Source organism: Urocampus carinirostris, chromosome 12, assembly GCF_059441175.1.
Source record: "Urocampus carinirostris isolate Australia breed hairy pipefish chromosome 12, RoL_Ucar_1.0, whole genome shotgun sequence".
Classification (NCBI taxonomy): Eukaryota; Metazoa; Chordata; class Actinopteri; order Syngnathiformes; family Syngnathidae; genus Urocampus; species Urocampus carinirostris.
In genome coordinates this window covers 16,595,280-16,617,249 of record NC_142360.1, presented here as the reverse complement: position 1 = coordinate 16,617,249, position 21,970 = coordinate 16,595,280, and the positions used below count along the sequence as shown (strand labels likewise).

Here is a 21,970-nt window from a genome sequence, read left to right as displayed (position 1 = left end):
AACAATTTAATTCAATACAATTGCTGCATTTTGTCATTCTTCTACATTTTTGGAGACTCAATTTACATAATTAGTTGAAAAGAAATCCAGCTAATAACGGCAATCCAAACTATTTACTTGCAAAACGTTTTTTTAAAATACAGTAATCCCTCGCTTTAACGCGGTTCATCTTTCACTGTTTTGCTGCTTCACAGATTATCGTTATGCATTGTGTTCTGCCTTCTGATTGGCTAAACAGTCCCCAAGATAATAGGTATTGGTAATACACGAATAATGTTTACAGGTAGTGTACAGTACTTTTATTTTTCAAACACACTTTTGGGCCTGTAAAAAGGGTTTGTTCTTTGGTTTCATTGCACAATAAAATATATAATTTGATAATAACCGTAAAAAAATGTCACTGATCGCGAAAAAAAAGGGTTGACTGCATACTAAATCTAATGTATATAATTTCAAAAAGGCAAATTGTATTTTGCCTACATGATTATAAAACATATTCCAAGCAAGGACTATTCACAAAAGCCTTAATGAGGATTTAAGTTTTAAGTTTGTCAATTTTAATTTTACTTGTGGTCATTTCTTATCTATTTTTCCTTCACCTGTTACCTAAAAAACTGATAACAAAAAGTGCAGGAATTAAAAACATGTACGTACGATACACAAAGGCTAGATAAAGAGCCTTCAATAAAAGCAAAGGACGCAACGTCATTGCAACAAAGATGTGTTTTCAACAAATGGCCGAAAGCAACAAGTAATGCAATACATATCGTACGATGTAAATTTTAAAAAAAACAGGCCTACTCAAAATTCGGAAAAAGAATCAAGATTTTTCCAGTGATACGCGTGCCAGAAGGCTTTGGAGGCATAGTGCACTGCGAGGTGCCACTAATCTCTGAAAAGTGAGAGGAAGGTTTACTCTGACAACAATGGCGACAAGATGATGAGGGTGCTGTATCTGAATCAGATCAGGAGGCTTCTCCTGCTACTGGTAACCATGAAAACCAATTCTATCTGTATCATTTAGGGGAGCAAACCCCAACTTAAATTAACAGCCTGGAGAGGGACGGGCTCCGCCACAGGAAGTGATGGAAATACTTCGACGACCTAGGTCGTTAAGGGATCCGTGAACCATGAATTTCACGTAAGAAAAAAAAAACATTTATTTACTGTCATGATTACTGATGCGGGGCACCTGAGTCTGCTCCTTTGGCGCCAACGGCCTCGGATGCTGATTGGCCGCTCATCTCTTTTTAAACACCCGTTTCCCTGTCAACAAGTGTCAGTCCGTATGCGAACCTCGCCCCACGCTAGACAGGCACTTTTCGACTGCTGACTCAACCCTGTCCTGATCCCGTTTGATACCCGGCGCCAACCCTTTTTCTGAACCCGATTACGTTTCTGCTCCACCGTCCCAGCCATTGACCTGTTCTTTCCCCGCTCTCGACAATGCCTTCGCTCGGCACGGAAGTGCCACTTCCGCGTTCAGAGTGATCTGCTACCCGTGACCGACGATCACCGGATCGTGGGTGCAAGCCCTTTCCTCCTTCTAAATAAAGCTGAGTAAAACGAACGCAAGTGGGTCCTGTCTCCGTTTCTGGTCTCTGACAATTTACAACAATTCTCTACAAACATAGCATGTTTTATTACATCACCAGATATTTCCTACCTTATGAGGTTTTGCTGCATTAAGTAACTACTGTTAAAACTATACATACACTGAAGCCAAGTTTCCCTCGTTGTCCAGGCGCCCCTGCAGGTCCAGGATCTCCTTCTATCCCTTTGTCCCCTGGCTCTCCGGCAGCTCCACACTCACCAGACTCACCCTTTAATAAAGCCCAGGTCAATGGAGATGAGCTTATGTAAATATATGTTTTCATATTTACAAATGAAATGAAAAACGTAATAATGATGACAATACAGTATTATTATTTGAATAGTAATTTAATAGAGTTATAGCCCAAAACATTTAGTACTATTGTGATACCTGTCAACTTACAAGTTTTCCTCGTATTTTATAACTTTTTTTGATCATTTTAAACTGTGTATGCCGCATTGTTTGTACAGGAATATATTTTTTTAAACACACGTACACAGACGCTCCCCCGACTTACGACCATTTAACTTACGGATTTTTTTTTTCGGGAAGCCGGAAAATATCCAGACATTGCTGTAAGTCGCATTTTGTATTGTGTGAACCTTTTTCCGAGTACAGGGCATTACTGTAGTGCTTCTTTCCGCCACGGGGCGCTGTAAGAGGTCACCCAGCATCCACCCGAAGAAGAAATCCAGCTTCTACTTCCTAGTTCGTGTGTAAACAGACAGTGCTACGTGTACTGTATCCCCTGCGCGTTCAGAAATTTGACATTTTTATTGTTTAATACTTGTGCATCCATTCAATATGGTTGGTGTAAAGTGTAAAGATGGGGCGATCCAATTCTTTTGAAATGAAAGTGGAATAAGAAAGCATGATGCGGTTGAGAAAATGGTTGGAACACTTTTTTTCGGTCACTATTTTACCACGGAGTAGGAAGTCGCCTAACTGTTGAAGCTCATGGGGCGGCAGTAGCTCAGGAGGTAGAGCGATCGTTTTAGGATTAAGGGATCCCAGTTCGAATCCCGGCTTGTCCGTGTTACATGTTGAAGTGTCCTTGGGTAAGACACTGAACCCCCAATAAGCAGCTTAGCGCCTTGCATGGCTGCACAGATCACGGCCGCTATTGGGAAATGTGAAGCACAATGTAAAGCGCTTTGGGAAGTCATTGACTTGAAAAGCGCTATATAAATGCAGATCATTTCATCATTTCATTTCATTTCTCATCCGCCAAATGTAAGTTAAACTTCACTTTATTTATCTTTACAGAGCATATTATTTTATGAAATGTTTATTTTTAGGACAAAACAATACAGGTTACCTATATAAACCTAAACATACAAAATATAGCACTATAGCAACTTATCTCTTATCTTATCTTTTTTTATCTTATCTTTTTTAAGCAACAATAAATTTTCTGCAAGAGTTGGAAAGAACTTAGAAAGATGCTGAAAGAATAGTTAGTGTTGTTTATGTGGTATATGAAATAAAGTTGTTTACGCAAATTATCTTTGTTTTGTTTTTTTCGTTTTTTTTTGTGAACTGTGATGACTGGCGGACACAATTGCACTTGAACATTGACTGATTTAATTATGCTGCTTTTGAGTTTTTATGGTACCATGTCTGCATTTTTACTTTTAATGTTTGTATTGGGTTATTTACAGGTATTGGGTTTTTATCTATATCTATTCTGAATATTTATGGATCTTTGCATTGTCTTTGAACTGTGAATGCTTGACTGGATGCTCCAATTGAAGTTGGTTTGTTCTTTGATAATGACAATACATTTTCTAAACTGAACTTAACCCAACTTTTATTATACATAGTCTGTCTTGCCGTGAGTGAATTGGTGTTGTGTTTGTAAGGTTTATTATTCCTATCCATCTATCTACCTTGGTCATCTCCCTCAAGAGGGGTGACCGACAGCAAGGCACACACATACAATAACAAAGAAAATAAAAGGGAAATAAAGAGCAAAAAAAAAAAAAACACACACAAATTTTTGGACCATGGCCAACCCAATTGCCCAAACACCCAAACAAGTTAGGCACCTCGGCACCCAAGTCGGTCATGCTTTCGTCCCTCCAGATGAAATGGGACACCAGAAAGCGGCCATGTCACTCGGGTCAGGGTGACACGACACACTCTTTTGTTCAACAGAAGGGCCCTACAGCTTTCACTGGTTTACCCCTGCCGCATCATAAGGGTGCCCAGCCCATCCTTAAGAACTTGTCCACAATACCACTATCCTTTCACAACACCTCTCCACTCCTTTCTATCACCAACAAGAGCTCTAGCTTCCATTATATTTAGACCTCTTTCCTGCAGTTTGTCTTCCTTATTCCTAATAAGGGGTATTGCAATCATTCGTAAGTGGAGAATTTCGCAGAGGTTGACAGCTATATCACATAAATAAATTGTTAAAAAATCATGCATTGTGATTTCTGGATTTTTCTTTTTAGTTTATCTCTCTCACAGTGGACAAATTTCAGATCCCTCCATGATTTCTAAGTAGGAGAAATATCAAAATAGCTGGGTGTTCAAAAAAATATTTTCTTCACTGAATTCTATATAAAATAAATCCAATTTGACAAAAATGATTTGTACTTTTACCTTGGATCCATCATTCCCTTGAGGACCTTCTTCTCCAGAAAGACCAGGAGGGCCCTGCAAAGATAATAAAGAAACATCTCTATATACATTTTAAATGCTAAACAATAATGTTTAAGGTGCAATGCATCCCAGTGCAAATTATAACTTTAACTTGAAATGCATGGTTATAAAACAACTGCAACTTACTCAGTGAACCAGCACAAAAGAATAATACATTAGCTCCATGCGTCAGATTGGTGATTTATAAAAAAAAAAAGATTAAAAAAAGGCAAAATTCAAAGCCTCATGATTTAGTAATCTTTCTATTTTTCTAGACAAATTGTTAAGGTAGACTTAAAAGATTATAGTAATACAACAACAGAGCTAAAATGTACCAAAGAAACCTCAAAATAAACAGGAAGAAGAAAAAAATTAACAGAATTAAACAATATATAGTTTAAGTGTGTCCAGTATGATTTTACAGATACCTTATTTTGACTTTGAAAAAAAAAATAAAAATAAAAAAAAATTACCCATTGTATTACCTAAAAGATTCTTTATAACCTGCATAATTCGAAGCATCAACACAACAGACTACAGTGACAGAAGGTTCATAGATGCTGCGAAAATGACCCAAGTTCCAGAATCAGCAAGCCTTTTTGTAACGGGCATTGCTGCCACCTACTGTTCGACCTCATGTATTCCTGATGTATGGCTCTTAGCCAATTAGAAGCAGAATAAAATGTGAAAATGTTCCTTGCTCTGTTTGTCTATGCAGTATTTGTGGCAGGTTTGGGAGTTTTGACACGAAGGTATTATAATTGTCAATGCCAGCAATACGCAACTGGATAAAGAAATTGTTTGAATGGCCAACAATAAATGTAAATTTTCAGGAATCATAAATAAGATGAGCATATGTGTTTTTCATCACAGATTTTGTCGGATGTAACTGTAAGTCAATTGGTTTGAAGCATTAGGAATTAAAAAGCATATAAATACTTCACATCGTAGCTGTACTTTAGATGGGTATCGCATGAAACCAAAATTCGAAGGGATTAAGCCAGAACGTGTTCATTACCTTTCACTTGAAGTCCGTAGCAGGTTTAAATAAGCTCGGCTCAGTTACTATGGTGATTTGTCCTTTCGGGCTAGCCTGATGTAGAGCAGGCTAACCGCCAGGCTAAAGTTATTCCAAGATTGTCATGATTATTGATGTGCCCTTTTCGACCCTGACTCCTACCTGTCCCGTTTTTTGCTCCCGTCTGTTCCCCCCTTCGACCCGTTTTTGATCCTGACCACGTCTACTCTCCCGTCCCGGCTTTCGACCTCTTTTTGTCCCCGACCACGTATTCTCTCCTATTCCGGCTTACGACTCGCTTCCGACCACGTTTTTGCTCTCCTGTCCCGGCTACTGACCCTTTTTTTCCGTCCCCGACTGCGCCATCGCTCGCCACGGAAGATCCACTTCTGCGTTCGGAGCACAATCTGAGTATCAGAGCGACCTGCCCCCCGCGTCCAGCAATCACCAGATTGTGGGCGCAACCCTTTCTCTTTCTTTCAATAAAACTTGTGAGAAACACAACGCAAGTGGGTCCTGTCTCCATTCTGGCCATTACAGAGATAGACATCCTGCACTGTCGATTGTGTGAAAAATTGATGGGTTTTACAGCATTTCCATGTTTTTCTTGATATGTAGCATTATTTGAAATTACCCAGAATTATAATTTTAGATATAGGCTACATCGTCATAACGATAAACTCTAGTGACTGTATGTTGTAAGTAATTTCATAGTCATTCATGCAATAAATGTATTGCTGTCAGGCTGTGTGTTCTATTTTTAGGCCAATTAAGAATGCTTGTCAAATTGCCCTTCAGAGCGTTGATGAAAATGTCTGTTATTGCTATTTTAGGTTTTTTCAAAAGTGACACAAAAACTTGCAAATGTGCTATCAATAAAGTTTTGGCAAGGGTAAAATACTATATCTAAGTCCAACTCCTATTCATTGTGTTGCCCTGACAAAGAAATATTTTGTTCTTTATGCAAGATGAATGAAGTAAAAGCAAAAAATGGATTAGAAATAAAATAAGAATCGTCTTTATTGTCACGAATGACAAGGTAGTGAACATTATTTATCATTAAATTACACGTGGCACTCCAGGTTAAACATGTAATATGAGAAAAAACAAAAGTTAAAAATAGAATGAGAGCATATATAAGTAAACATTTGCCTTAATTGTTGTAGCCTCTTGCGTGGCATATCACTAAATGCACGTCTGCATAACAGTGCTCGTGTACTTTTTTTCAAATTTTAATAAAACCCCAATTCGAAGTTGCTGTTCAATGCCCGTGAAAGACAATGAGCGACCCTTTTCTATTTACTGACCTGAGATTATGGGATCGATCCAGTTGGTCAATTACAAGGATGCTGTGAACCAGGGGTTTTAAATAGGCAGCCCTCGGGCCGGAACAAGCCCACTAAGGGATTGAATCCGGTACGCGAGACAACGCTCAGAGAAGCGCAAGAGAAAAATTAGCTGCAGGTTGATATACTGGACTGTCTCAGAAAATTAGAATATTGTGATAAAGTTCTTTATTTTCTGTAATGCAATTAAAAAAACAAAAATGTCATACATTCTGGATTCATTACACATCAACTGAACTATTTCAAGCCTTTTATTATTTTAATATTGCTGAATTTGGCTTACAGCTTAAGAAAACTCAAAAATCCTATCTCAAAATATTAGAATATCATGAAAAAGTATACAAGTAGGCTATTCAACTAATCACCTGAATCATCTAATTAACTCGAAACACCTTGCGAGGGTTTCCTGAGCCTTAAAAACACTCAGCTTGGTTCAGTAAACTAAATCACAAGTATGGGGAAGACTGCTGATCTGACTGCTGTCCAGAGGACCATCATTGATACCCTCCATCAGGAGGGTAAGACACAAAAAGAAATTTCTCAAAGAGCAGGCTGTTCAAAGAGTGCAGTTTCAAAGCATATCCACAAAAAGTCTGTTGGAAGGGAAAAATGTGGCCGGAAACGCTGCACAACCAAGAGAGATGACCGCAGCCTTAACATAATTGTGAAGAAGAGCCGCTTCCAGAATTTGAGGGAGCTTCAAAGACAGTGGGCTGAAGCTGGAGTCCAGGTATCAAAAGCCACAGTTCACAGACGTGTCCGGGAAATGGGCTACAATAGCCGTATTCCCATGGTCAAGCCTCTTCTGAACTCAAGACAACGGAAGAAGCGTCTGACTGTGGAGAAGAAGCACTGGACAGTTGCAGAGTAGTCCAAAGTCCTCTTTTCAGACGAAAGCAAGTTTTGCATTTCATTTGGAAGTCAAGGCGCCAGAGTCTGGAGAAAAGCTGGAGAGGAGCAAAATCCAAGTTGCTTGAAATCCAGTGTGAAGTTCCCACAGTCAGCAATGGTTTGGGGAGCCATGTCAGCTGCTGGTGTTGGTCCACTGTGTTTCATCAAGTCCAGAGTAAATGCAACTGTGTACCAAGAGATTTTAGAGCACTACATGCTTCCATCTGCTGAAAAGCTCTATGGAGATGAGGATTTCATTTTCCAGCATGATCTGGCACCTGCCCACAGTGCCAAAACCACCAGTAACTGGTGCACTGACCATGGCATCACTGTCCTTGATTGGCCTGCTAATTCCCCTGACCTGAACCCCATCGAGAATTTGTGGGGTATAGTTAAGAAGAAGATGAAAGACACCAGACCTACAAATGCAAATGAGCTGAAGGCCGCTATCGAAGCATCCTGGGCATCAATAACACCTCAGCAATGCCACAGGCTGATTGCCTCCATGCCACGCCGGATTGATGCAGTAATCCGTGCAAAAGGATTCCCAACCAAGTACTGAGTGCATCAATGGACATTTTCACATGTTTGATTTAGTTTTGCTGTTATAAAATTATTTTTTTACTTGGTCTGAGGAAGTATTCTAATATTTTGAGATAAGATTTTTGAGTTTTTTTCAGCTGTAAGCCAAAATCAGCAATATTCAAATAATAAAAGGCTTGAAATAGTTCAGTTGATGTGTAATGAATCCAGAATGTATGACATTTTTGTTTTTTTAATTGCATTACAGAAAATAAAGAACTTTATCACAATATTCTAATTTTCTGAGACAGTCCAGTATGTCCACTTGATGTTGCCAAAGACAGGTGCCTCTCACAAAGACGCTGTAGTTGTATTTTTTTATTCTCTCTCTCTCTCTCTCTCTCTCTCTCTCTCTCTCTCTCTTCCTCCCTATTTTTTTCACTCTCTATTACTCTCTCTTTCACTCTCCCTGTCTGTCTTTTTCTCTTTTCTTTGTTCCTCTTTGTCTCTATCTTTCTCTGTCTTCTTACCTTATTTTGCTCTCTCTTCCTTTTTCCTCTCTCTCTCATGCCTTCCCCTTCTATGACGTCAGAGCTCAGCAAGTCAGAGATGAGACGGACTGTCTTCAAAGTGCATTTTTGTTCCAAAAAATTGGAATATACCAATGACATATATTTATACGTATTATGCAAAAAAACATTTACTATTTTCTCACATTTTGTACCTTTTAAAATTTGTGAATACATTTAACAACAAGTCTCAAAATGGTCTCACACAAATTGTCATGTTCAGACTATTAAGGGCCCATTCAACATAATCTAGTAAGGAAATGTTTTGAGTTGACTGGCACTCAGTGATCACTAGGGTATATTTTAAACCCCATTCACTGTTGAAATACACCTCTTGAAATTGAAAAGTACTTTGTTATTACTTATGGGTCAGTACACATATTAACACCTCTTTAGTGTTGGAGCAGATGTTACACTCTCAGCATTAGTAATAACATTGACACAGTGTCTGCCATTTGATTGAAACTTATTTGAACATTTTCTTTAACAAAAGAGAAAAGGGCTTAAAATATTCAGGAAGGTATGTTTTTGACCCAAGTGGATTAAAAACAACTAAATAGGTTGCCATTTTAATTGAAAGACTTCAATGATCATGTTTGCATGGTTAGTGTGAGTGGTCACAATTTGACTGTTAAATCTATTATTGCATTCAATATTTTAATGTTACTTACTCTAATTCCTTCTTGTCCCTGCTCTCCCTCAGGTCCTGGAGTCCCAACATCACCCTGGCAAACCACAAGACAAAATCAAATGAGTGACTGCAACAACATGAATGCAGTTAAGAACTCTATGAGCAGATTCAAGGTCATTTCAAATTACTGGAGGGTGCTACATAGTGAAGACAGTAATCCTCCATTTTCCGCAGGGGTTGCGTTCCACAAATGTCCTGCGGTAGTCAAACCAGCAAAGTAGAAACCTTTTTTCATGTGTTTATGAAAAACTCCAAAATGCCTTGAAACCAAAGAACAAACCAAATTTCCAGGCACAAGTATTTGTTTAACAAATAAAAGTACTGAACTTGAGAAAGTTTTTTTCACAAATAACTTCTGTACTGTCAATTTATATATTAAAAGATGATCTTCCCACAATATTGTATTGATTAAAGACACGATCCACTTTACTTCATATGATCCTTTGTCGCCATCATGTGGACGTTTTGGGAAACAGCATTTACTTTCTGGCCGGCAATCCAGGCCATATTTGACCCCCCCAAATATGTCTGCAGCCGCAAAAATGTAAAAGCCTGATGAGAAAGCAAACACATACTGTATCTATATTCATTGGAAAACATTAAGAATGTTTCCTGTCTCCATTTTACAGAAACCATATCTTTTTCCATTATCAAACATTTTTGAAAAAGTGGAAGGGAGCCACTAGGGAGCGTCAAAGAGCCACATGAGGCTCCAGAGCAAGTCTAGCTGGTTGAGAAGTCCATTTTTATTGGCGATAGAAAGCATATTCCTCTTCCTTTTGTTTGCCCTATAGCGTTTTGTTGACATGACCGCTTTTAGAGAAACTTGAAGTTAAACATATTTGCGCCTAAATAATGTTGGTTCGTCAAGCTGTCTTTCCTATGTGTATAACTTACAGGGTTGGGTAGGGTTACTTTAACTTGATTACTTTCAATTACTTTTAGATTACCGTATTTTCCGCACTATAAGGCGCACCTAAAAGCCTTTATATTTTTTTCAAAAGCTGACCATGCGCCTTATAATACAGTGCGCCTTATTTATGGATCAATATTAATTCGCAAAGTCTTGCAACTAACTTGCCGCCGCCGACTAGATTTTCCCCCGAACGCCAAGTATTCCGCGGTGTATGCTGGGATTTATTTACCGGCGTTTCATTGGCTAACCAATGTGTCAATCATCATTTGAATGGATCACTATTGGCTAAAGTTATTCGGAGGTCAAGGGGAGGATCCTTTTTATCATTTACAGGCTGGCATTGGCTTGAACGGCAAAACAAAGCCTGCAATTGGCCCAAAAAGACGTGTCAATCATCAGTTGAATCGATCACTATTGGCTAAAATTATTCGGAGGTCAAGAGGCGGATCCTTTTTATCATTTACAGGCTGGCATTGGCTTAAACGGCAAAACAAAGCCTGCAATTGGCCGAAAAAGATGAATGTGTATAGCAGGTTGGGTTGACGGCATAGAGAGCATTTTTTACTATTCTGTATTTGTACATATTTTATTCTCCTGGATTTACTACCCTCGCGGATATAAGAGGACATTGGCTGCACATTATTATGAACACAACGACTTCGGTGAGCTACTCTGGGGTTTATATTATCCCTGTATCTTGTTTCAGACTGAACTCGATGTTTCTGTGATAAGCGGTGCAGATAATGGATGGAATGGAGTGTCTATTTTTAAATTAAACTCAATTCCAAGCGTTTATTGTCATATGCACAGTAAAGTTGCGAGCGAAAAAGAAAATAGAAACTAAGGAAGGTTTGGCATTTCTTGAATCCCAAGACTTTAACCTTCTGAATGATGGAACGATGCATTTGAGTGACATCGTACGGACACCGCATCCGCACGTGTCTACGACACGTATTTGCGTCTTTGCAAGCTTTGGGAATGTTAAGGGGGTAATAAGTTTGACTGAACTATCTGACTGTTTTGTCGACGTTCCCATTGTAGCGCCTTATAATCCGGTGCGTCTTATGTATGTCAAAAATAGGACCAAAAACTATTTTTTTGGGGTGCGCCCTATAACCCAGTGCGCCTTATAGTGCGGAAAATACGGTACTCCAATACCAAATATGCTAATAAAAGACAAAATAAACTAAATATGAATAAAATTACAAAATTTTGTGCAGGCTTGGGGATAACGGAATACAAGGAACGGCAAAAATGATGTTGGCAAGCTGTTTGGATTTATTTTCATTTTGTTTCTGTCGCATATTATGTTAGTTTTGCCGGAGATCAAAGAGATCAAAGCCAGGAGAGAAAGCTTACCAGGTGTTGTGAGTCATAATTTTATTCATATTTAGTTTATTATGTCTTTTATTAGCACATTTGGTATCGGAGTAATCCAAAAGTAATTGAAAGTAATCAAGTTAAAGTAACCCTACCCAACCCTGATTACTTAGTATGAACAAGCACAGAAAAGGGGCAGGGTGACTGTTCAGCCAATCAGAATGCAGAACACAATGCATCATGCAAGTTGGTGAAGTAGCAAAACCGCAATAAGTAAGTGGCGATACAACAGGGGATTACTGTATCCAAATATTTTCTATCCTTCAGTGGTGCCTGCATACAGACCTTCAACCCTGGCTCTCCAACAGCACCTGGTTCTCCTTCCGGACCGGGCCCACCCTGAAAGAAGCAAGAAACATCAACCATGCAAAAATGCATCAACAAATCATTAATTAAATGAAAAAATGTCTGGACAACTACATCAGGCCCTTGCTCTCCATCAGGTCCTGCCTCTCCAGGAGGTCCTTTGGGTCCCTGCATGAAAGTAAACATTTCAAAATACTTTGTATTGAGTAGTGTCATTCCCGGTTTGGCCTGGGATAGATGAGCAGAACAGACAAAATACGTTCAGCAAGCAATTGCCAAGAAAATAACACAAACAGTCACAATTCCATCCGTGCAAAAGAGAACATTGATAACATCGACGAAAGCAAGATGAGACCTATATCTAATACCTCCTCTTGCTCTATGGAAACCTCACACCCTAACAAATATTTGATTGTTTGACATTCTTGATTTCCCAGAGGGCTCGGCTGACTTCCAGGAATTTATAAAAAAAAATGTAATCACAGGAAAGGGGGCCTAAGGTATGAAGTCTGGATTTGCGAGAAATGCAGTTACCCAATGAAAAATAAAAAAAACAATTCTTTGTTTTCCACACGAGCAGTACCACGCTACTTTTAAGCCACATGAAACAACATGCGCAAGCAGTAACCACTTCTGCACATCAACAAAAATCGTGATTATAGTTTCCAGATGGCTTTCACAATTAGTTGTGTAGTAGGAAAGAAAGCATACTCACAGCCTCACCGTGGGGTCCCCGCTCCCCCTTATTCCCTGCGATACCAGGTTTACCCTAAAGAGAGGTAAAAGTCGAGGAAGTATTACAATAGACTCCATCATAGCGTCAATTGAAAGGCAACGGTTAAATGACATTGTAAGAATAAACAGAAGAGGGAAAATGTCATTCAGAAAACAAAATGCTCTAACAGTCACTAGATGGTGCTGTATAGTCACTGTTAGACAATCCTCCTAGACTGTAGTTACAGTGAAATTGTGTTTTTCAGTTTTCCATCTTTTATAATTTCGATATGGACATTGGATATGAAGTTGCTAAAAATGCAGTACTGTTCAAAAGTATGGGGTGTAAACTGTATTAATGCATTTTTGATTACTGTTTCGAAAATAATAGTAGCATGGATGGTTTGAAGGTAGATTTCTAGTATTTAAGATTACTGAACAAGTGCATATGATTACCTCACGGGGATGTAATCTATCAAGTGTCCTTTAGGTTTTTTTACGTTTGTTATTTACATATTATAAATTAGAGCGGGTTATAATGTAATTAATGAAATGATGTGTAAGGTTGTTTGAAGTCCTATGAAAAGGGACGGGAAATACCCTTACCGAACCAAAAAATAAATTAAAACTAATTAATAAGATGCCGAATCCCAGTCCAAAACACATATCAATTTCGTTGTCACAGCATATCCCATGTTGTAGCAATGACAATAAAGGCATGACAATACAAGGAAATTATTATTATTATTATTATTCTATTCTATTCTATCTATTGAGTTGAAAAATCCATCGATCAATCCATTATCTGCACCGTTTATCCTCAGTAGTGTCACGAGCGTGCTGGAGCCCATCCCAGCTATCTTCGGGCAGTGGGCAGGGGACACCCAAACTGGTTGCCAGCCAGTCGCAGGGCACACAGAGACAGAACTAACTCACTCATTCACACCTAGGGACAATTTGGACTGGCCAATTGACCTGACATGCATGTTTTTGGAATATGGGAGGAAACCGGAGTTCCTTGAGGAAACCCACACAAGCACGGGGAGAACATGCAAACTCCACACAGGAAGGTTCGATCTCATGACCTCAGAACTGTGCCGCACATGCACTGCTCCGCCGTGCTGCCTAGTCAGAGTTGAAAAATGAAAAATCAAAAAAAGACTATTGCAAGATGTAATATAAATTTTTTTGGGGGGGTTAAATATGGACCGCAACAGACGGCTATAGTAGATGTACTAAGGACTAAACACAACTTAATTTTAGATATATATTTTCAGACTAAACCGTGTCGAAAACGGACCAGACCATGTTTCGCCCAACATCCCAAAAAATTACTATTGGTGGGTGGTAAGAGGAAATGTAAAAAATCCTTATTCCATTCAAAATAGATTGATTCTCTGAGTCAACGGCTGTTTTTTAAAAACACATTTAAAACGAACAAACACACACAGTTACACATATAGTCAAATGCAAAGGTGTACACCCAGCATTTTAATAAAACTTAACAAATACTAAATAAAGTAAATGTTTCTCACAGGCTTCCCAGGGAGGCCCCTCTCTCCTGCAACACCAGCTTTGCCCTAGAGAAAGAGAAACAAGTATTTTAAAATATTGAAGAGATTGGAGTTAAACGCTGAAAGTGTAACTGCAAAACACAATGAAGATTAAACCGTGGCTTAAAAAACAGTATAGATCTGACTTTTGTCTAAAGTCTATCATGAATAGAATCAAATTGTTCGTATTGTCAATAATTATAATTTTGTTAGTATTGTTTAAAACAGGATTTGATGTAGCACTCAAGGACCTTGATTGAGCTATTTTGCTTTGTTTTTAATGTCCATTATTTCCGCACCATAAGGTGCACTGGATTCTAAGCCGCACCCCCAAAATAGTCTCTTGTCATATATTTTTCATACATAAGGCGCACCATACTAATAGCACATGAAATTTACACCACAGTGAGGGTTACCACATTGTCTATTCGTGTATAACCGTTGAGGTCTTTATATACTTATGGTATACTGTATATTGATGCAATGATTGAGTATTCGATAACTGTCGCTGAACAATATCACACAACAATGTATGCAACGGCCAACACCTCAAGACCACAAGTGGAACCAAATATGAATAGCCATTAGAGCTTGTTTTGATATTACACAATTTTTACTCACGGTGCCAGAAACACAGTTTGGCATAGTGTGTTCTGATATGTTAAACAGTCTCTCCATTCATTCAGCTGTGCCTCAAATATTTTGTGGTTGAATATGTATACATACATAAAATAGCTTGTATAGTATTTTATTGAAAGACTTTGTTTTCTCCATTGTCTAACATTAGCCTAAATGGTAGGGCGCCCGCTCCGAGACTGGGAGGTCGCTGGTTCAAGCCTCGGCCGAGTCATACCTAAGACTTACAACATTGGTACCCATTGCCTCCCTGCTTGGCGCTCGGCATTAAGGGTTTGATTTGGGGATTTGGTCACCCAATGACTCCCAACAAAGCAGTTGGGTCTAGAAAAAAAAAGGGCGCCGATCGAAGGCGATGCGTCACGTCGAGAGGTTCGCGTGTCAAATGATTTCCTGTATATATCATGTTTATGGTTTATACTGGCTGAATAAATAAATACAATACAATACAATTGGTTGGTGAAGAAGTGGAGGGACTGTCTAACCGATTAGGGTGCACTATGCAAATCAGTGTTACTGGTGTGGTGATTAGATAAACGCTCATGCCTTTTTCACATGCCATCTTCTAGTGGTTAAACATCGGACATCACCGGAACTCAAGTTTGATTCACATTGCAGACAGTTGTATGCGATTTAGAGATAGGCCATGTAAATCAACTTGATCAATTATTGCTCCAATATATCCCATTAACGCATATATATTATTCCTGTATGCATATCGGATTGTTTTCGTTTTTGTTTTAAATTGTAATTTATAACAACAGGATGTTCTATTACAATTTAACATTCAACATTTTGGCTCGACTTCACCTGGTTAGCTAACTGCGTGTTTACGTAAACCTTTATTAAAATTGCCCAAAACATCAATAACGCCTATAATAGCGGGGATAGAGTTGCTGGATCTGAGACATATCATAGAAGATAATCGGCATATAACAATAATCTATGTTCGATACCGTTCCGGGATATTCCTTTAAGAAAGGGATTCTCAATGATAATGATAAGGGTTCAATAGCAATCGCAAAGAGCAAACTTGACGTGTCCCACGCTCTAGAACAGGGATCGGAAACAAAGGCTCGCGAGCCATATATGTACATATGGTACATATGGCTCGAAGATAAAATAGAAGTTTCTCATCTACTTTAAGAATGATTACCTCTGGAGCCGATTGTCGCATGTGCGAAGCTTAAAGATAATGACTGTTTAGCGGTTTGGTCCAACATATACAGGACATAATTTTAACTACAATTTGCAGTCAAGGTGTCAGAATCCTTTATATGGAAGCTCATTAAACAATCTATGTTCATGAGACACTTTATGATGAAAAGCTACATTATTCATTTTAAACACCCAGAAGCGCTATCAAAGCACCAAGAGCAATTTGTTTGGGTGAATAGTGGAAATGGGCAGTTGGTATCCTTGTTTGCAGTATTTCGTCACATTTTTACAAAATGAATTTGTTCGCACCTTGTTTTTAAATCATCATTTAAGACAGAAATGATAGTCAACTACGGGAGGGAGACAAATTTTAAGTTGTTTATTGATAAGGGACACGGGCTCTAGCAATATTATTATTTCATAGATTTCATCAAATCACCAAACATCACACAGTGAAACAAAATGGGCTGAAAAGTAGCCTTTGTGTGGAGAGCAGGTTTGTTGTTAAAATATATGGTATGGCTCCACCAAAAAATCGGAATATTTTGGCTTCAACGGCTCCTTGGCTCAAAAGGTCCCCAATCCCTGCACCAGAGTAAAGTATTCTGAGAATGTATTGTTTGTGTGAAGACTTGCTTTTGGAGATAAATAAAGTAAACAAATCCATGAAATGAACTTATAACCAAAGCCAAATTTTCTTAAAACGTCAAACAAATACTCCCACTCAACTCTATAGAACGGTTTTTCTGTGTCTAATGAAATCACTATCTACGGTTGCTCTGCAGAATGTTTAGAATACACTATATTTAGCAGTGTACATGTGTTAAAATATGGTATGAAGGTTACAGTTACCCATCAGAGTGGATTCTTTGTTTAGTTTAAACACTCCACAGAAATTATTAACACAAAAAAATCTTTGGAATGATTTAATAACTTTTTCCGGATTTTGTATCTTCAAATGAAACAAATTTGGTAATTAAGATGCTGCATGATGAGGCCTTCTTTTAATGGAGATAAATATTCTTGGCTCTGGATCACAGGTGTTGAAAGCCTGTAGGACTGATGCATTCCTTCAAATTATTTGGAATAAAAGATTCTCGCAAAATGTGCCAAATATTCCAAGCGCCGAAAGACTCGAGAAATTTTGTCTCAAAGCCGACCCATCTGGCCAGTTTGCAGTAGAGCTGTGATGTCATTGAAGGAAGTCTACACTTTCAAAATGGCGAAGTCCATTAACACAACATGTGAGGTGAGCTCCAAGACAAACAGTGATCCCATACCACTCACTTCTACTTGGAGTTAGGCGATCTTGGCTTTCGGTTAGTGTTTTTCACCACATGTTGCGGTCCGTATAATTTTCTCCGGCAACCACCCCGTTAGCTTCGAAGCTGCCAAGGGCTTTCCCTTTTTGCTCCAGGTTGGCACTCGTTGGGTGCCCCTTGCGTGTAGTGGTGCTGGCCAGCCTGGTGTTAGGGCCTGTTTCGCCATGTCTATTGTTTTACTCACGGTTTCGCGTCTATCGCCGTAGCCGTTGCAGCTTGTCGTTGTTGATTCCCGGTTAGCCTGGCTGCGCAACCTCTGTTTTTTGATCAGCTAGCCTGGCGTTGGAGTGGTTTTGCTGTGTTCCCTGGTCTGTTCATTCCTAGAGCCCATCCCAGCCATCTCCGGGCAGTGGGCAGGGGACACCCTAAACTGGTTGCCAGCCAATCGCAGGGCACACAGGGACAGACAACTCATTCGCTCATTCACACCTAGGGACAATTTGGACCGGCCAATTCACCTGAAATGCATGTTTTTGGAACGTGGGAGGAAACCGGAAACCCACGCAAGCACGGGGAGAACATACAAACTCCGCACAGGAAGTCTGGAGCTGGATTTGAACCCACGACAGGTTCCCATGACATGAACTGTGCCGCACAAGCGCTAACCACTGCGCCGCCGTGCTTGGGTTTTACTAATTATTTAAAATTAAAACAACCTTTTCAAAATAAATTAAGTATTTTCTTTATCACTTGTGGTCACTATATAAAACAAAAAGGGGCTAACAAAAACTCTTGCTGATTTTACTCCCCCCCAAAAAATTGGGAATAACCCTGCCATAAAACAATTTATTGTAACAGAGTTTACTATTTTAGTTTGTTTCCCATGTCCTCACAGGGAGCGTCTTGCTCCCAAATAAATCGTGACTTTGTGATCTGTCCTTAAATCAAATGAAGAAAGATCCCCAAGGGTTTGAGAACTCAAAAATATTCAACTTGCAAGAAAGGTTAAACTATTTGCACTAACATTTGGAGGGTGAATCATTTTACAATTACATATGTACAACACACTCACTACAAAGGAAGAATTCATTGTAACAACTAATCAAGTCTACTTACTATGAAACCTGCTTCTCCTTTGACACCAATTTCACCAATTTCCCCCTGTAAGATAATTATGCAGCAACATAAATTCCAAAGAAATCAAAGACACATTTTTATTGGAAGTATTTTACTGTGTGTAATGTATATAGGGGGCTGATTTTGATCAAGGGTAAGGTTACCTTGGTGCCTTCGGGGCCCGGTTCTCCCACTGGGCCATAAGAACCTCGGGGCCCCTGAGTGAGACACAATATCATAAATGTAAATATGCACAATTGGAGTTGTAGATTACAACGCTACAGTTTCTAGTTTGTTTAATTGCCATTGGATACCATTCAAGACTATAATAAATGGGCTGAAAATAACAGCAGGTGATAAAGAAGCTCAGCGGTACAGGAAAAGAAACGGCAAAAAACATAAAGCCCAGCGTGATAAATGCTGTCAGATGTTGTTTGTCAAAATGTACAGAAGGAAGAAACAAAGTCAACAGCTTATTAAAGCAAATGAGGGAACATTTAGGAGTATAAAAGCCACCCAAAAAGGACTTTCAGTATGTGCACCTTAAACTAAATGACCTGTAGCGAGTGTGAATGTTGCATTATTTGATTGGTAGTGTGACAAGTAATAATGATATATTATATTTGTTAACAGGGATTTGTTTCATGCACTGTAGATATACCAGCAGTTAAAAATTAAGGTATCAGAACTGTTAGATCAGGGATTGAATCTAAAAAGTTGAAAGAGCCCCAAAAAGACAAAAAAAATATGTTTGGAGCTGCAAAATATTAAAATATTTTTAAAGCCTTATAAAATAGGCAACACATACTGCATACAGAATATACAAACTTGAGGCAACTTCATGGCCAAATGCAACACAACCTTTCAAGTGCAGCTAGTTGTTATTAGTGAATGAACATTTTAAATGAGATTGGCTGGGATCCCACATCATAAGCAAAATCTATCCATTATCTGCACCGCTTATCTTCAGTAGGGTAACGGGGGTGCTGGAGCCCATCCCAGCCATCTTCGGGCAGTGGGTAGGGGACACCCTCAACCGGTTGCCAGCCAGTTGCAGAGACAGACAACTCCATAAACCTGACATGCATGTTTTTTGGAATGTGGGAGGAAACCGGAGTGCCCGGAGGAAACCCACCAAGGAGGGGAGAACATGCAAACTCCACACAGGAAGGTTTGATCTCATGACCTCAGAACTGTGCCGCGGACGCGCTAACCACTCAGCCGCCATGCTGCTGTACTTTTGTCAACACACTGTTACAAAATATATGTTTACATATAAAATTGGCTGGATAAAAATGCTGTTTTTTGAAACAAACCTTTTAAACAAAAACAGTGAAGCAAGTGTTGATGATGGTGGAAATCATTTAGTAATTTGATCAAACTTATCTCATATATTTTACTTCTGTTCAACAGGTGTTGCGATCCCCTTTTAACTCATTCAATACCATGGAATTTTGAATTTGTTGCATGTTCTATAAGGACGCTGCACCACATATTTACTCTGGAGGGGGTGTGAATTAAATAGGAAAATAAACACAAGCTGGTGCATATGGAACCCACAATTAAATATTCCAGCCCAGCAAGGAGATCAGGTTCGTGTATGAATAAAGGAAAAATTGTTTTCTGTTCGGGGCAGCACAGTGGGTGAGTGGTTAGCGTGTCCGCGGCACAGTTCTGAGGTCATGAGATCGAACCTTCCTGTGTGGAGTTTGCATGTTCTCCCCGTGCTTGCGTGGGTTTCCTCCAGGCACATGCATGCCCGGTTAATTGGCCGGTTCAAATTGTCTCTAGGTGTGAATGAGCGAGCAAATTCTCTGTCCCTATGTGCCCTGCGACTGGCTGGCAACCAGTTGAGGGTGTCCCCTGCCCACTGCCCGAAGACGGCTGGGATGGGCTCCAGCACCCGCGCGTCCCTACTGAGGATAAGCCGCGCAGAAAATTGATGGATGGATGGATGGATGTCTTATGTTCATTTGCAAGTGTTTTTGTGTGTGTGTATCACACACCGTCACACTAAATATGCCACATTTACAAAAAGCCGACGCGTAGAAAGTTTTCAGTAAAACGTTAACGAATTTTTCAAATGACAAAAGTACTTCTTCTATACATTACTTAATACTTGAAATTACTTTCTAAATGACTTCCTGCATCAAATAACTTGGTGCTTCCAGACTTTCCCAAGCGTTATAAGGTCATGCATTTGCATATCATTTTCCAAAGTAGACGCACAGAGAACACAATGAAATTAAATGATCTGCATTTATATAGCGTTTTTCAAGTCAATGACTTCCCAAACAAGAAAAATGGATAAGTGATTAGAATTTGAGCTAAAACCTCAGCCCCAGAAGAAAGATTCAAAAGAAGCTAACAAAATTTATGATGCTACAAATTGTAAACATACATTAAAAGCATCATGGAAAGAGGAGTTCACGTGGCTTGTAGCAGACGACGCAACACAAACATTGCATGAATGAAGATGAGTAAATACAGGTACATACTGATGGCAGATGGAAAACAGCGATGTCATATACATGCAATGAATGTTATAAGTAGATTTATAATAAACTCAATTTTAAAGTGTTCTGTTTTATATTCTGAGTATCAATCCTTAATACTTTGCAACAATTGTTTTTCTTTTTTTGCTATTAGTCGTCTTATTGTTTTTCAAGTTGTGAAAAATGGGGCAGGCAACTTAATGGCTGGGCAGGCAACTTTTCAGAGTTGTCTGCCCTGGTGTCCGGTAACTTTTTGTCATGAGTTTCACTGTTGGTACAAATGATAAATTATGTAAAAACTTAACTCCTTTGAAAAATCAATCTTATCACATTTCTTCGAATCACTACTTAGTTAGTGATTAGGTCTATTTTTAGAACAGGCCTGCACGCATTGTGATATGGTCGCCTCAGTTGTCAGCGTGCTCGCAGGCACTGGGTCCGGGACCCCTGATCTAGCCTATATTTTAACACTGATTTCTAAAACACTGACAGATAGTACCATGGGTTTTTTTTTCATTTCAAAGAAGAGAAACTAGTCTACGATTATGTGAGTGGTGTGCTCATATGATGATTGTGCAGAATATTCAGCAGGCCTTAGAAAATGAGTCCAGTTCTTGATAAATGGTTTGCAATTTGAAGGTGGTTGCATGGTAAAAAAGATGGCAGGGAGTGAGTCGATAGACTGAACTCTTAGACTGAACCCTGGTGTCATATGGAGTTATTTGCAATTGGCAATAGGGGACAGAAGACTTTTAGATGAGACCTGCTAGCACTAAATGGAGCTCCTCCCTTCACTTTCACATTTCTTGAGTGAGAGCAATACTGTTAGAAATGCATCTCTCTCTTCCTCCAAAGTGGTAAATTTTCAAATTATTTAACTGAATTCCAAATCCATCATTACTTACCCTACGGCCTTTTGGACCAGAAATACCAGGACTCCCTGTCTGTCCCTGTAAACCCTGTGAAGTGGGGTGGGGGGGCCAAGGTTAGTATTCAGTTTTTGACGATTATCACTTTCGAAATCTTTTTTATTCAAAGTACCGGTATTTTGTTCCAGAACATTTGATGAATAAATAAATATCATGTCTAAATACGGAATGCCAACATTTTAACCTTTAGCATTGTGAAGCAGAGCACATAAAAATCCACCTTCT

The 21,970-nt window shown here is 39.1% G+C and overlaps 1 protein-coding gene across 1 annotated transcript in view; it reads right to left on the bottom strand.

Moving 5' to 3' along the window:
* The window catches only part of col24a1 (collagen type XXIV alpha 1), a 152,555-nt gene that overhangs the window by 35,648 nt on the left and 94,937 nt on the right, over nucleotides 1-21,970 (bottom strand). Inside the window, exons 28-37 of the mRNA XM_088349367.1 lie at nucleotides 21,722-21,775; nucleotides 18,486-18,539; nucleotides 18,322-18,366; nucleotides 14,132-14,176; nucleotides 12,598-12,651; nucleotides 11,997-12,050; nucleotides 11,862-11,915; nucleotides 9,261-9,314; nucleotides 4,205-4,258; nucleotides 1,716-1,823 (exon numbers count right to left, since the gene is read on the bottom strand). Coding sequence (XP_088205493.1) covers nucleotides 1,716-1,823; nucleotides 4,205-4,258; nucleotides 9,261-9,314; nucleotides 11,862-11,915; nucleotides 11,997-12,050; nucleotides 12,598-12,651; nucleotides 14,132-14,176; nucleotides 18,322-18,366; nucleotides 18,486-18,539; nucleotides 21,722-21,775 — 576 coding nt within the window. The remainder of the gene's footprint in view (nucleotides 1-1,715; nucleotides 1,824-4,204; nucleotides 4,259-9,260; nucleotides 9,315-11,861; nucleotides 11,916-11,996; nucleotides 12,051-12,597; nucleotides 12,652-14,131; nucleotides 14,177-18,321; nucleotides 18,367-18,485; nucleotides 18,540-21,721; nucleotides 21,776-21,970) is intronic.